The sequence below is a fragment of the Neomonachus schauinslandi genome, chromosome 5 (assembly GCF_002201575.2).
Source record: "Neomonachus schauinslandi chromosome 5, ASM220157v2, whole genome shotgun sequence".
NCBI classification, from domain to species: domain Eukaryota; kingdom Metazoa; phylum Chordata; class Mammalia; order Carnivora; family Phocidae; genus Neomonachus; species Neomonachus schauinslandi.
Window position 1 is genome coordinate 8,993,683 of NC_058407.1, and position 15,944 is coordinate 9,009,626.

The 15,944-nt window shown below is 50.0% G+C and overlaps 1 protein-coding gene across 1 annotated transcript in view; it reads right to left on the bottom strand.

The window, feature by feature from the left end:
- Positions 1-358: 358 nt before the first annotated feature.
- GRAP2 (GRB2 related adaptor protein 2) overlaps positions 359-15,944 on the bottom strand; it is a 61,151-nt gene continuing 45,565 nt past the window's right edge. Inside the window, exons 3-8 of the mRNA XM_021687692.1 lie at positions 11,893-11,984; positions 8,746-8,865; positions 5,187-5,355; positions 2,768-2,956; positions 1,401-1,523; positions 359-732 (exon numbers count right to left, since the gene is read on the bottom strand). Of these exons, the coding sequence (XP_021543367.1) occupies positions 553-732; positions 1,401-1,523; positions 2,768-2,956; positions 5,187-5,355; positions 8,746-8,865; positions 11,893-11,984 (873 nt within the window). The 3' untranslated portion in view covers positions 359-552. The remainder of the gene's footprint in view (positions 733-1,400; positions 1,524-2,767; positions 2,957-5,186; positions 5,356-8,745; positions 8,866-11,892; positions 11,985-15,944) is intronic.

Consider the following 15,944-nt stretch of genomic DNA (forward strand, 5'->3'; position numbering starts at 1 on the left):
AGCTCAGCCCTGTGGGGTGGCACCTTTATTCTCAACCCAGCAGTGCCCACCCTTGCAGAGCAGGAGGGAAGCTGCCCTGCAAACCCTCAAGGTGAGTAGGGCTTGGAGGTGAGCTCAAACATGCCCAACCGAGTCCAGCCCCACCCTGTGGTTCCTCCTCCAACCCCGGGGTGTGGCTCTCCGCTGGGCTACTCTTGGTGAACATTCCCCAGGCCAGGAGGAAGCAGGGCCATCTTAGGGACGGGAAGAATTTGCGTTTCATGTCCCTGGCCCTCCCCACCAGCCAGCTTTCCCACTGCCTTCCACACACCGCTGAGGGGAGCAGAAAAACAAGTATGAATATCATTCTCACCTGACTTCCTTTCATATCAACTAAGTAACCAATGAAATCGCCAATAAATTACTATTAGAAAATGCGTGTACACAGAGGCGTAGGCGTGCGTGTGCGCGTACACACATATATCCATATGCGTGGATAGTTCCCGCTTCTCTTCCTTGCCCCCTCTCCTGCAGGCAGCTTCACACAAAAGCCTCTGACCCCCCGGAAGGGCCTCATCGGATCATGGGCGCCACGTAGTTGGCAGGGAAGAGGCCCAGTCTGTTGTGCAGGCGGCCGGTCCACCAGGACGGGTTGGAGCTGTCCAGGACCTCGACCACCTCTCCACAGCGAAACCCCAGCTCGTCGTCCTCGAGGGCCTCGAAGTCGTACAGCGCCCGGGCCCACCGCACTCGCTGTCGGGGGAAGCACAGAAGGGGCCCGCTGAGCCAGGGCCGGGGGGCCTTTGGAGCCGCTGTGGCGCAGGAGGGGTCCTGCTGGCCCCCGCAGCAAGACGAAGTCCTCGGTGAGCAGCCTGCCCTGAAGGCGGACGTCTGGCTCTCCGGAGACCTCCCGAACCCCACTGTGACGGGCAGCAGACCCCACTGCACAGCCCGGGGCGTGGAGTTACCAGAACTCAGCCGAGCCGCTCTTGAGACTCAGGACTTTTACCGACAGAGATGTTAGTCTCTGAGGCCCCAGGAGAATCCTTGACAGCTACTCTCCCTACATCACTAGGTGGTCTTTTCACTCTCTCCAGGTGACAGGATGGCAGCGTGCCCAAACTAACAGCCCTCCGTGCTAGCGCAGCCGAGGCCGATGCGGCGCGAGGAAAAAGGCAACAGATCTCCCTCGGCCAGAGCCAGAGCCAAAAACCATGAGGACAGGGCAAGGCCCAGCGGCCGGACAGAACAACAGACCGGCATCGGCCCTGCCTGGGAACTCCTCCCCCCATGGCTCGCTGGGCTCCCACCACCTCCATTCTGAGCTCTGAGCGGCTTGCCTCTGTCCTGGAGGACCAACCATTTCTCTAAGTGCCCCTCTGGCTGCCTTCATCGAGCCCAGGGAGGGAAAGTTCACGTACCCCGGCCACTTGGAGCTGCACGGGGTCTGTGTGTCTCCGGTGCATGAGGGCCGGGTTCATGTCGCCACCCATGCCAATGCCACAGTGCCCATCGTTTATGTCAAGGCTGCCTCCTCGGCGTTCCTGGAAACACACGCAACAGAGGACCTGTCACCACACCACATCCCCAGCAGGCCCCCCGGTGCCTTGCTCAGAGGCCACAGACACAGCCAGTGTTCCAAGAACACGTGCTGCTGCTGATAAACCCCAGGGGTGGGAGAAAGGGGGAAGGGTGGCAAAGGGACCTTCGACTGTGAAGACAATGCCAGATTTCATTCATTCAAAGAATATTTATCAGGCACCTGCCATGTGTCTAGTACTGTCCTAATCACTGGGGATATGTAGCTGGAAAGAAAAGGGCCTTGTCTTCGTGGATCGTCAGTTTAGAGGGGGAACCATACACATTTAAGTGATAAGCGAGCTGAGAGAAGGTCTAAGTCTGCCAGGGTAATCAGAGAAGTCTTCCTAGAGGAGGTGATACTTGAACTGTAGCTTAGAGGAGGAGAAGGATCAGCCAGGAAAGGGCATTTTAGGCAAAGGAAATAGCATATAAAAAGCCCCCAGGTTATGAGAGAAAACACAATTGACCGTTTTGGTAACTAAAGATAGTGCAGTGTTGCTGGAATGTGTGTTTGCTCAGGGAGTGGGGAAGGTGGAGGGTCGGAGGGGGGTGGGTTTAGGGCGAGGCAGCAGGAGATGAGGCTGGGGAAACAGATATGGGCAGCTCACAAAGGGCTTTGTGTGCCCTACTAAGGAATTTAGGAATGATGTCATCTGGCTGTATTGTCCATCTCGGTAAGCGGCCCCAAATCCCATCTGGAGCAAGGCAGGAGACAAATAAATAAATAAGCAAGGCTCTGTTGCCGGTGTTAATCCGTTTTTCTTGTGGATCTCCACAGCCAGATGGGTTAAGGGGCATGAATAGATTTGGAAGTGCGCTGACAGGAAAACGAAGCAATGGCTCACTGTGTGTGTGTGTGTGTGTGTGTGTGTGTGCGTGTGTTCAGGCAGGGAGCCAATGAATTCGCAGGGACTTCTGTGCCAAGAGCAGTTCCCATATCATTTTATCATATTGCTGCCAGTTGGGAGGTCCCGGGTCTTCTTCACGAACTCTGCGAGCCATCACGAGGCCGGGCCTGAGATGCTCCTCCCCACGGTCCCAGGACCACACCAGCCCCCCAAGCCTTTGTTTGCTCTGGTTGCATCTGGCTTTGTGGGGGGTTTTCACGTGCTCAGTGGCCATGGGGACAGGCTGGCCTGAGCCCTGGGCTGAGGAGAGCAGGTCCTCTTCCCTACCTCACGGCGCCCACTCCATTCCTCTGAGGTACCTGATGGAAATGAGGGTGTTGCAGGTAGCGTTGCTGCTGTGCTGGGGGCGCTGGGGGGCACTGCGAGGGAGGAGGCGCCGGGCGGCCCGACAGCTTCCGCGTCATCGAAGGCCTGATTTCTTCTCCCACAGCCCCACTGAGGTGCGGGCCTCCCTGGGGCCTCCGGTCCAGGCTGTTGCCCCGGTGACCCTGGGAGAGAATGATGAAGATGATGCAGATCCACCCTCCTCCCGCATCTCCCGGCCCCCCACCCCCCCCCCGCTTTCTGGCAGTTTGCCCACCACCTCTCCAAGAGACAGCCGAAGGCCCGCGGGCAGCCTCAAGAGAGCCGATGTCTCGGCCCCTCGTGGTTGCAGAAATGGTCTCCACGTTCTCAGATTCTCCCGGGTTGGGGACTCCGGGTCTCTGGTTCACTTTCCACGGGCTACGCATCGAGTCCCTTCCTAGTGGGCTTGTTTTCCTCTCTGCAATCAAGCTTCAATATTCTATTTTACTGACACAATGCCACCCCTCCTTATCGCCTGTTGCCCCACCGCCGGACATCCTACCCTCCCGATAAGCTCGGCCATTGACTTTGCCTGATTTTGAACTGTCACTTATAGCCTGGTGATAGAGCCCCAGACAGCAGCCCTCTTGCGGCACCATGGAAACCAGGCCTGCCGCCGGGCACGCTGGGAAGGAGCACGGCCTTTCTGCTTAATGGTACCACGACCATGTGACTCGAGGTACTTTCTCGTTATTTTTATTTCACAAACAAGTTACACAGGGCCTGGGCTTCATACCTGCCAGGCGCTGTTCGAAGTGCTTTACAAATATGAACTCGTTTAATCCAGTTTAATGCGTTTTTTTTTTTTTTTTAAGATTTCATTTATTTATTTGACAGAGAGAGAGACAGCGAGAGAGGGAACACAAGCAGGGGGAGTGGGAGAGGGAGAAGCAGGCCCCCCGCCGAGCAGGGAGCCCGATGCGGGGCTCGATCTCAGGAGCCCGGGATCATGACCTGAGCCGAAGGCAGACGCTTAACCGACTGAGCCACCCAGGCGCTCCCCAGTTTAATGCATTTTACACTACCTCTTTTCTCTCTGCGTGCACATCCTGCTAAATTAATACCTCTGTTTCTTGGTTAAAATAATTCAGAACGTCTTAGTTAACCTTTGTTTTTCTTTCTGAACTTTTATGTGCACTTGCTGGGATGCCCTTTTCTCCTAGGACTGTCACTTCTCAGGCTTACAATCAACCAATTCCCTGAAATGGTTTTCTCTACTTCTCCAGAGCACCTGTTGATTTGAAAGCCTCAATGCCTTTTCAAATAACTTGTTCCAGGGATTTCAACTATTTTAACTACTCCAGAGAATGCTTCTTTCTAGAATACCCATCTCTTTCTTTTAACGATGTTGTTTCCTTTGAAAGGTATTTTATACATTGTGTGTGTGTGTGTGTGTGTGTGTGTGTGTGTGTGTGTGTGAATTTTCTTATGGGAGGCAAGTTAGCATTTCCTTGGGGCCTACTATTGTCCAGACTCTATGGCAAGTGCTATCACCATATTATTTCATTTAATCCTTACAACAGCCCAGGCAGGGAGGTATTATATTCTCTCCATTCTCCAGATGAGAAATCTGATACTCTGAAAGGTTTCTTAACTTGGACTCTTGGTTTCAGCTCAGGTCGTGATCTCAGGGTCGTGGGGTCGAGCCCTGCGTCAGGCTCCGTGCTCAGCTCAGAGTCTGCTTGAGGTTCTTTCTCTCTCCCTCTGCCCCTCCCCCTACTCTTGAGCGCTCTCTCTTTCTCTAAAATAAATAAATAAATCTTAAAAAAAAAAGAGCTAGGTTTGTCTGATGCATTTTCTAGTAAAATAATACTCTGTTTTCCACACTGTTCCAAGAGCAAGAATTCCAGGTCCAGTTTTTCTTCCAACAGCCCCAACCTCCCTGTCTGTGACAAGGCTCTACCTGCTACCTTAGTCTTGGACTCTAGGCTGCTCTCCAACATCCCCGCGTGGGGCCCCCTGGCCTTCAGCTTTGGGCAACTCCTGAGCTAGGCTGCAACTGCGATGTACTAGTATCTAAAGCAACAAAGCATCCACTGTTAAGAGCTAATGTTTGTGGCATGCTTGTAGTACTACTAGGAGGGACGCCCGGGAAGGGGACACGTTATCTTCTCTAACCTTCACCACCATCTATGAGCTAGGTATCACCATTGCTCCAGTTTTATGGATCGGGAAACAGGATCAGACAACTTTCCCAAATCACATGGCTGGGAAGTGTTAGAAGATGATTTTAACTGAGGTCTGACCTTGGACTTATTCTGTCTTCCAGAATACTCAGGGGACATATCATCAAATGCATTGTCTTGATGGGTCATATAGGACTCATGCTGCCTAAAATCTGCAGACTGGGGCTGATCGGGGCCTGAGGCATACCTGATCCTCTCGGGTTCTATCCCTCAGAAAGATCTGCTTCTGTTTGGAGATGGAAGTCGTCCTGTAGTAGTCCACCAGCTTATTTAGAGACGGAAACTTCTCTGTCCACAGGAAGTAATTACCCTTGTTGTCTCTCATGACCTTGAAGTGCTGAACATCATCCTCATGCCTAGAGATCGGGGCGAATCCAAGTTGTATATTACATGGTGACGATGTCCCCACCCCCCGGGCTGACTGCATCCAGTGATGCTGGAGTTCCACTGGGGCAGGAAAGGGGATGTGAGTGCCTGCCCATCACAGGGCGGGTGGGCTGGCTCAGTCAAACTCTAGGGGGAGATTTGTGAGAGGGACCACTCAGGACACAGGTGGCATTAGAAGGGATTTTTACATCAGCAGAAGATAATCTGTCTTCCGACACTGGAGCCAACCTTTTATAAGAAAAAAATGTCCAAGTGCTTCAGCGACCACCAGGTCAAGGACTTTTTACAAATGTTTGTTTGAAACGTGGCACCCCTGCGTCCTGTACGATGCCAAGGACTCTGCCAAGACTCAGAGGGGAGAGATTTTTCACCCATGTTCTCTTTCCATTATCAGAAATACTTTGAACCAGCTCTTTTAAGCCCATAAACTAGCTCTGGACAGTCAGAGACCATCTTGAGAAATTTGTCCCACTTGGTTTTCTACTTAATGGAGATCTCTTGGTCTTGGCTTATGTTGTGCATAAATAAGGTTACAAAGTATTTTGAACTTTTGGGGAGAAAAGTGTTATACAGCAATGTAGTGTTTTAATTGGAAAGGACCTCTGAGATTGTTTAGCCTTGTCTCCATGTTACCGATGAGGATGCTGAGGCTCAGATTGGCAGAGGGGCTTGGCCAAGGTCACTGTGAGTGATTGCCAGAGCTGAGGCAAGAACCCTGGCTCTCTGATTCCAGTCCGGTGAATTGAGCCTGTCACACCATGTACACATGCTAGCTTCTTTTAGGTCGGCACCTTTTGACACAAGCTGGAATCACAGTGATGGGAAGTATTTGTATCAGAGATGGAGAAATTGGACTTTACTCATCTGGAAAGGGGAAGCTTGGCCTTTACTAACAGCTCCAGTCTTTCTCCATCACCAATGCATTCTCTTTTCGATGTCAAGTTTATTCATCAAACAGACATACATTTATATCTAAAAATAAACTAATGATACCAATTGCCTGATCCGACAGAAAGGTCAAGAATTTAAAGAGAGTTGGGGAGTGAAGATACCTCTGAAGGTTAGTGCAGGTTTCTTAAGGATGGATTCAGTGGTCTGTGTTCAGAGGGGATGGGAATTTTGATTGATCTTCAGTCTCATCTTATGTGCTAGGCTGTGCTCATGGCCAGGTGAACCCATACAGGGACCTCTGCTTGACTGCTCTGGGCTAGGAACTGACACTCTGCAATCACTGCATGGTCTTCCCCTTGGTGCTGGCCATTAACAGATGCTTTCTTCACTCTAACAACACATGGCTTAATTCATAGTCATTACTCCTCACATCTGTGTGTGGAGGAGGAAATATTCTTGTGATATAATTATTCATCCACCACCTCTTAGTCAAAGAACTCAGAGTGAGAAACATTAACCCTCTCTCTCTCATAAGCTGAGAGGATGGATGTCAGGCTTGTACCCGGTCCTCTGGGCCCATGGAGAGAGAGAGTGGCTGCACCATTGTCTCAAGTTCTAAGAGGGGAGGAAAAAGGGATAAAACTCAGGGCTCCAGACTCTAAAATTTAGTGTTTCAGACCCTTAACAAACGCTAAGTGATAGAACTACAATTAGCTCTTAATTATCTTTGCATGATAGAAGGCAGATGTATAAATAAATAAAAATGATCTGCTTTGGAACATATTAGGCTACATTTCTGCAGAAGATGTAGTAACGATTATGGTAATAATCACAAGAGGCTGCAGCGCCTCAACAGTAGGGAGAGACTGTGGCAGAAGTCAAGGCTGACCGTCTTGGAGAATTCACCTTAGTGGAGGCAATATAAACCATGATTCCTAGCTGAAAAGCCACAGTGCACTTCATGCAAAGCAGAGGCACCAAGAGATGCCCTTCAATGTAACCATTTACCTGGTCCAATCTGTAATCAGGGCCCTTAAAAAAGAGGTTTGACTGTAACATTTATTAATAGAGCAAAATTGCATTAAGACCTGACAAATTTAGAATTCGTAATACATCAGTATTGGCCTGAGCTAAAATTTCCTGTTGCCTAAACTGTGAAAAAGGAAAAGTTTTAGTTAAGGAAAATTAAGATTTTAAGCAAGATTACAAGGGCCATGTTAATGAGACCAAGCTATTCTTGAGCGCTTTAGAGGTGCACGTGCATACAAATGGTTGACCCATTATTCATAAGTCCTCCCTACCTAGTCCTTAAAATATCCATTCTTCGGGGCGCCTGGGTGGCTCAGTTGGTTAAGCGACTGCCTTCGGCTCAGGTCGTGATCCTGGAGTCCCAGGATCGAGTCCCGCATCGGGCTCCCTGCTCGGCAGGGAGTCTGCTTCTCCCTCTGACCCTCCCACCTCTCATGTGCTCTCTCTCTCTCTCTCTCTCATTCTCTCTCTCTCAAATAAATACATAAAATCTTTAAAAATAAAATAAAATAAAATAAAATATCCATTCTTCCTAAATAGTGAAGTGGTCTCAGTTCGTTACCCGAGATTGGATTTACACACTTAAAGCACGGAAGCTAGATGCCTTTCAATGTGTATTGAATAATCCAGACCAACATTTCAGTGAACAAGTTCAGTGAACTTGACAGTAGGTTCCACTGCACAGGTTGTCACGTCTCCTCCTGTACGGATATCAGCATTAATTTGTGCACTTTCACATGTGGTCACCATGCCTGATATGTGACTTGCGATCCCAGATATGCTGACCACATGCAGTGCGCTCAGACTTGGGGTTTCTGAGTGTGGGGCTGTGTCATGTTTATGCCCGGACTGACTCATTTCCTCCCGGGTGCTGCACATTAGCGAGATTTTGCTGCTACCGTCCCTCACCCCAGCCCTCCTCGGCTCAGATCTGTCGCTATGAGTTTGCTGCATTACAGTGTGCTGAGCTGGCCCTTCTTTTTATGCAACCACCTACAACAATGACTTGGGATTTTAATTTTCCTCTGAGCCTTCTTCAGACATATATCAGTAGTAGAAGGAAAGGTTCAGATTTAAACCCCAAGACAGATGTGGACAATTGGGAATTCTCCCTTCCTTCTCCTGCCCCATTTCCTTGCACAAATACTCACTGAACGCCTGCTGGTTATAAGGCGCTGTTCAAGACACAAAGGTGAAAGAGATAAAGATCCTGTCCTTTCAGAAGCACTTGGGCTAGAGGGGGAGGCAGAACATATATGTAATTTGGCCACAAACCAGCGTACTCAGGATTTATATATATATGCATCATGGGAAGGAGATGAATGGCATCCCAGTTGACAAGATGCCTGGGTCCCTTGGCCACCATGTTCCTGAGCAATAGGTCACATTCAAGAGATCACCTCATGGCTTTAGCAGTCTGGGTTGGGAATGGCCAGTACCTGACAGAGATGGAGAAGTCCCCTGGGGAGCTCTGGCTGGCCCGGATGATGAAGAAACCAACCTCCTTGCCCATAAGTAAGTTCTCTGCCTGGTGTCGTGAGAGACCTTCATGAAACCATCTATTGGATGAGATAAAACCAGAGAATCTTGGTGAGATGCCAGAGTGATTGGAAGGAGAAGGGGAGAAGAGATGACCCAAAGGGATGGAGGCTGGGCACTCTGGCCAGCAGAGTGCAGAAAGAGACAGAGGAGGGGCCAGGACCTCTGAAACCAAACATATGCTCTCGGCAGTTTTCAGGCAAGGCAAGTGAGTGTTCCCCTGACGCGCCCCCGTTGTTCCTTCCCTCCAGGAGAAGTCTCTCTCGCGCTGGAAAACCTGAATCATGGAAATGTGCCACTGCACCAAAATGGGACAGTGTGGGAGTGACTCGCTGCGGGGAGCAGCCGCCTGCTGGCAGCTCTGTGAGGGATGTCACCAGGAAAGAACTGCAGGGGACAGATGATGTGCCAGGAGGACAGGAACCCCTTCAGGCGCTGGGGGACCGAAGCCAGGAATCCAGACTGAGAGCTCGGTGGGCCCCCTCAGAGCCCAGGGGCCCTGGTGATCTGGGTGGTGTGGAGCCAGGCTAGCAGCTGCCAGAGAGCGGCGTCTACGCGGCCAGCTCCCGGGCCCTCCCCCAAATCCAGGAAAATCATCTTTACCGTGGAAAAGAAGGAACGGAGGAGAAACTCCTCTTTCCGGGGACAGTCAGGGTGGCAGTGTTGTGGCAGGTGGCCTGGCATACGTGCAAACGGCCAAGCGCTGCCAAACAGAGGCTACGGCCTCAGGGCAGGAGGCCAGAAACCTCTCAACCACAGAAGAGCGCAAGTGAGTGTTTGCAATCACTCAGCAGCCCCGACTGGGACAGGGCCCATTCCTCCAAGGCGGCTGGTCAAGCGCCGCCTCTGGAAGGCTAGTGCGTGGGTCCCTTTAAGGGGGAAGTCCTGACAGGCTTGGGAGTCCTTTGTGAGCAATCCCGTGCTCTCTAGAATTTAGGAACCTGACCTCCAGACAGGAGTGGAAGGAGGGATGTCCTTATTCCAGACCTGACACTGCAGGGGAAGCGTGGTTGGGCGGTGAGGGGCTCGAAGCAGAGGGTTTCCAGCCGCCAACTCCCTGGAGATCATTCCAGAGCGTCTGCCGTGCTTGGCCCCAGGGCTGAACAAGCGACCACCACAGCTTGCCTTGTGTAGGGAATGTAATGGGGCTGGGTAAAGGAATGGGGCATGCTCCATGGCAGCCATACCTCGAAGAAAATATTTTGGACGAGGCAGAGAGTGGTTAGGGGATTGTTTGAAAAATACACATTCGTCCTCGAATTGGAGTTTGATACGTGACTTCAAGACTGGCAGAAGTGTCCACACACTACATATGAAACATGCGGGCAGGGTCATTCCAAAGCTACTCATTCGTTCATTCAACCGTTTTTATCAAGTATCTACTAAGTGCTGGCCTTCCGCTGGGCACCGGGGATGCGGTGGTGAGCAGAGCAGACAAGAGGGCCTGCCCTCGTGGAGCTTACGTTCTATCATGCAGAGACACTAGAACCCACCAGCCGGCCGCGCAGTCCACCACGATCGCCATACAAAGGTTTCAAGGGGCGGGGAGGAGTTAGAGATGAGAAAACAGACAAGTCTCTTTAAGATGTGCAGTGGTAGCTGGAAGGGGACTTGGGATCAAGAATTTTTGTTTTGTTTTTTTGGTAAGGTGGGAGAAATTGCAGCATCTTTGCTGATGGGAATGACCCAGGGGAGAGAGAGAGAACTGATGTGTGAGAGAGGGAGGAGGAGTTTCTGCTAGAAGCACAGACAATTCTTTCCAAACCAGCTGCAGGAAAGGCATCCTTGTCTGAGTACAGTTGCAGGAAGTGGGTGGATGCAGTGAGTCAGCTGGGGGGCGGGGTAGAGGGGCTTTTCTGTGGCTTCCGTCCTCCCAGCGACCCTGAAAGCAAGGCCCTGAGCCACGAGCGCTGTCGGGGAGGGGCTGGAGGTCTGAGGAGCAAAGGTGTCGGGTGGTCATCTAGAAGATTACAGGGCAGGGCGCCTGGGTGGCTCAGCCAGTTAAGCATCTGTCTTCAGCTCAGGTCATGATCCCGGAGTCCTGGGATCGAGCCCCAGATCAGGCTCCGTGCTCAGCAGGGAGTCTGCTTCTCCCCGCGGGCCCCCGCCCCCCATGCTCTCTCTCAAGTAAATAAGTAAAATCTTAAAAAAAAAAAATAGAAGATCACAGGGCAGCATCAAGGTTTGAGGTTGGTGGTCATTCTGTTGGTTCAGTGGACATCCTGGTTCCCAGTGAGTGGTGCTCCCGCACTTCACCAGAGTCACCAAGACCGCTAACAGACCTGTGCTCTTTGAGCTAGACCGTGGCTCTCGAAGATTAGATTTCTATCTAACCCTTGTGGTCAATTCTGGAGACAAACGAGACCCAATCTCTATTTTTCTTTTTCCTCTTTTTTTTTTTTTTAAAGATTTTATTTATTTTTTAGAGAGCGAGCGAGCGAGAAACAGCATGAGAGGGGAGAGGGTCAGAGGGAGAAGCAGGCTCCCCGCTAAGCAGAGAGCCCGATGCGGGACTCATCCCAGGAGTCCGGGATCATGACCTGAGCCGAAGGCAGACGCTTAACCATCTGAGCCACCCAGGCGCCCTCTTTTTCCTCTTGATGAAGGGAATTTCCTCTTTTCCCCCCACTGACTGTTCTCAGGGGTATGAGCATGGTTTAGGGAAGGCAGGGAGCTGTTTGGGATCCCTGGTGAGGATGGAAGACGTTGGGAGGTAATGGAGAAGTGCCCTCAAGGAGCAGTTCTTGACGTGGGGTGGCCAAGAGCGCCCCTGATAGGATTCGTGGAAACCCTGTGATTGCAATTATACTTGAGTTTAGCTTATAAAACCTAAAATAGGCGATCCATGTGCATGGTATAAAATTTAAAAGGGAATGCAGTGAAATGCAAATCTCCCTCCCACCCTGGCCTTCAGCTGCGTGGTTCCCTCTCCAGAGGCAACCAATTTTGACAGTATCTTGGGTATGCATAGATAATTTTAGTGACTGCTGAAAAAGTAAGGGGAGTGTGTGTGGGTAGGCCCATGTCAGCAGGCTGGAAATACTTACTCAGGAAACTGGATTTCTATAAAATTCTTGGGCACATATCCTTCTTGGCTCCCAAGCTCCGCCTTGAACCACTCCTCTTGGTTACTTAAGATCTACATGGAAGAGAAGGAAGGACAGAGACTGTAGGGAGGACATCAAGAAACAAAAGAGGGGGACTGCAGGGCAAAGAACACCCTTTTGGATTCAGAGGGAAAAAACGCCTAGGGCACCACACAGGTGCTCCAGTGGGGGTGGGGTGGGGGGTGGGCAGCAGTTTTCTCTCTGGAGTTTGGCTTCTTTGACCCCAAGCTATTTCTGTCCACTGGTGCCACACATGGGACCCCACCATGGCGGGGCCTCCCAGACTCAGCACTCGGGGGATTCTCTGTATATTTTGGAAATTCATATGTCCCAGATCTCAGCTCCTGAAGCTCCTCATTTGAGCAGATGCTGGGAAGGCAAGAGTGGCCACCCCATGATTTCTTCTTCTCTGCCAGGTAACCAGGGACCTTTTAAAATTTTAATTTGTTCCTATTTCTTTAAACAAGCAAATTAAAACTTAAAACATCCAGTGGGGCCAGCTTTGAAAACAGTCACTTTTGTGTTCACACTCCATGTGTTTCACAAACAATTTGGACATAACTCAAGATATTTGGGATGCCTTTTCTAAACTTGCTTTTAGTGCCAGATCCCAAGCAAAGCCAGAAGTTCTGTCTCATGACTATATGGTCTTTAGTTGACCATGACCCCAAATGTTATTGCTTCCCTTGATTACTCATATGACTCACCAGACTTGGCTCTATGTGGCTTCTGGTTATTTCAGAAAATGTTTCACTATTAAAAGACAAATGTTTGCCCCCATCCCCCACTGAGAATGTTTCTAAAGTATGTGGCATGGACTTGAACAATAATGGAGATGGCAGAGACAAACAATGAACAGAAGCTTGACGATGTCATTGAGCCCCTGAGTGAGCCACACAGGAACCTCCTACTTCTGGACTTTGTGTGAGAAGTAATCAATCTGCATGATTATTTCAGCTGTATTCAAGTTTCTGCTTCTCGCAGCTGACAATGCCTTAACGGATGGAAGTGCTATGCTGCAGGGCAAAGCAGAAGATGAGTAGGAAAGACTGCCTGGAGGAGAGGCCCTGGAGTTGCCCTGGCAACGAAAGAAGCTACCCAGGCAAAGTCTGATGGCGCAGGAACTTCTGGGATGGGAGGAAGTGGGATGCATTCCGGGAACGGAAGGCCTTGGTCCAGCGGGAGTTTAGATTGTGGCCGCAGGGGCAGAGCGAGGGGAAACCAGAGGCACAAGGCCCATGTTGAAAAGTCTGGACTTTTATCTTGAAATGTATGGGGAGCCACTAAAGGCTTCTGAGCAGGGAAGTAACACAGTAAGAATTAGAGCCAAGAAAGAGTCCTGTATCGGAGGGTGAAGACAGATTGGAGGGGAAAAGTCTAGGAAGACAGTGTAGCCATGCTGGTGAGAGGCGAAGGGCTATTTTAGAGGAACCTGGAAGCAAAAGTGTGCAGGACTGTGTGACTGTTCTCCGAACCAAGGGAGAAGGGGATTCTGGGAGGGCTCCGGATTTCGGCCTTGGGAGACTGAGTGGGTGGTGATGTCTTGGCTAAAATAGAAAGTACAGGAGGAAGAGCAGGCCTGAGGAAGAGCTCATGGGCTTCAGATTGCATGTGGGTGAATCCAAGTTGCCCCTGGGACTATCTGAGAAGAAAAGCTCAGTGAGCAGCTGGAGGTGTGTGTCTGGACTCAGCAGAGAAGTGGGGACTGGCATTCAGGAGTTGAGAGTCATCCTAAAGCAGGTGGAGTTGAAGTCTGGGTCCCACGGGTTTCTCTCTTCCAGAGACGGGAAGACATGAAGACAGCTGAGTAACTGATATTTCTAATATCACCCCCGAGGTGGAAGAAAGGGGCCAGCACTCCGAGTTTGGAATGAGAAGACCTGGTTTCTAGCTTGGCCCCATCACCAGCTGTATGACCTTCGGCAAGTCAATTAGCCACCTGAAAAATGGGGACAGTAACAACCAGCTAGCCCCTTACAGAGCTGATGTGAGGATCAGATGAGCCCTGGTACCTCGAAATCCTTCAGAAAGTGTATGCTGTTTTTAAAAATACAATTCTGCAAAATGTGGTATTCTTAGGAGGGAGGACTCCAGCCTTGAACGACATGGTAGGGTTTATAAGTTCTTTAAAGTACTATATGTATATGTTTTGAATTTAATCACTTGTTCTGAAGAAATAAAAGTGTGTCCCATATTTGAGTTCTAGAATTACTGAGGACAGAAAACTTTATAGTTTCTAACATCAAATGTGACTGCTGGTATCACTAAGGACGCGTGGGTATGTGTATGCCGAGGGGGGTGCAGTGGGGTGGGGGGAGCAAAAAATCTAGGTCAAAAAAAGAACTAGGAAACTCAGCCAACAAAGAACACAAGGACATTTCACTCCATGCCTTCGCGCCCCTCTCCCCCAATTTATGGCTTTGGAATTCCTTTCTCCCGTCACATGGGAGTGTGATGGTTTGGGCTGGGTAGCAAATGTCAAGTACAAGGTGAGCAGGGATAAGGTAAAAGAGGCCAATTGGAAATTAGCTCATCACGGTAAGAACCAACTTTGTACTTAGTTCTCTGACCTGAAACCAGCTGTAATTTTAGTAATTGTGGCTCACACCCATCTACCTCCTGTAGAAACTGAAAGATTATCCCTCAATGCCGGCCATTTCTCCCCACCACCTGGTGCTCCGTCTGCCTGAGATCGTGTTCCCAGAGAGGTGAATTTACAGGCTTTTTATGGTGTATAGGAAGGCAAGGTTTTAAAAGAATCTCATTTTCTGCAAAGAAGAGTGTTTGGGGGGAGGTGGTTTCCTCCTGCCGTTGTTGGCCCAGGGCCCCATACTTCCTGTTCTTCTCATCTCTCTGCCTATTCGGTTCCCCCTATCTCTTGTCCCCATCATGAAAACCCAAGCAAGGGGTTCAGCGTGAGCACATGAGGTTTTAGACTTCACTTTACTGTGTCTTAATTCTTATAATGTTGCCTACGAGAAAAATTTTCTGGGTTACATGGCCTGAGAATAAGTTAGACGTGGGAAGGGGACAAAATGTACAGTTGGGAGAATTTTAAAATTGGATGGAATTATAGCTCTTAGAGGCAGAGCAGAAATCTGAAGTATTGGAGAAGTTAATTGACATAGGATTAACTCTTAGTGCTTTCAGGTCACTGTTTTAGTAGGAAGAAATGGGGTTGAGTTAGACACATTACAGAAGTAGGTAGAAATGGACTGGGTCAAGAGACATTTTTTAAAAAATGACTGGCAAATTTCAGAGGGAAATGTAAGTCCGGTGCTGTGTGTAGCTGCAGGTCTGTTGGGGAGGTGGTGGTTGAGGCACGAACATGAAACATCCGGCTCCTGACATCAAATACTTCTCTCACGGAAGAAGCGGGATCAAGTCATTTGGCCGGAGCTCCCCGTCCACCATCTTGTTCATCGTCCTGTCATCAGCATCTAGTGCGCGCCTGCTGTTTGCACTTAGGTGCTGGGAATATAGACATGAATAAGCTGAGGTCTTGGTCCTGAGGAAGTCACAGTCTGGAGTGGGTGGGTTGGTGGTGAACTAGTCAGACCTTGTTTGTGCCTTCTTGTGAGAAAGTCTGTTTAGTCTTTTAGCACGAAAAGCCTAGGATGAAAGAGCATCCCAGGAGTAGATTACTGGGGCAGTCAAGAGCCACCTTTGAAAGCACTTGCAAGATCTTGGGGCTCATGACCCATCTCTGGAGTGGCGGAGTAGGGTTGCAGTTGTATGTAGAGATGCACAGGCAGGGCACTAAGCACCACGATTCAGACATGCTGTGGGGCTCAGCCAACAGGCCCCTCTCCACTTTCCTTTCCACCGTTAAGCTGCAAGGGACAGAATTTGAAAAGAAGGAGGTTTGTCCTTCTGGTGGAATTCTACATGACCCTGTAGAAACGCAATTTAATAATTCAAGCCATTGGTACCTATTTGGGACCAGGACTTGTGTGGGGCGCTGCTGGGAAGACACAAAGATGAACCAGGCA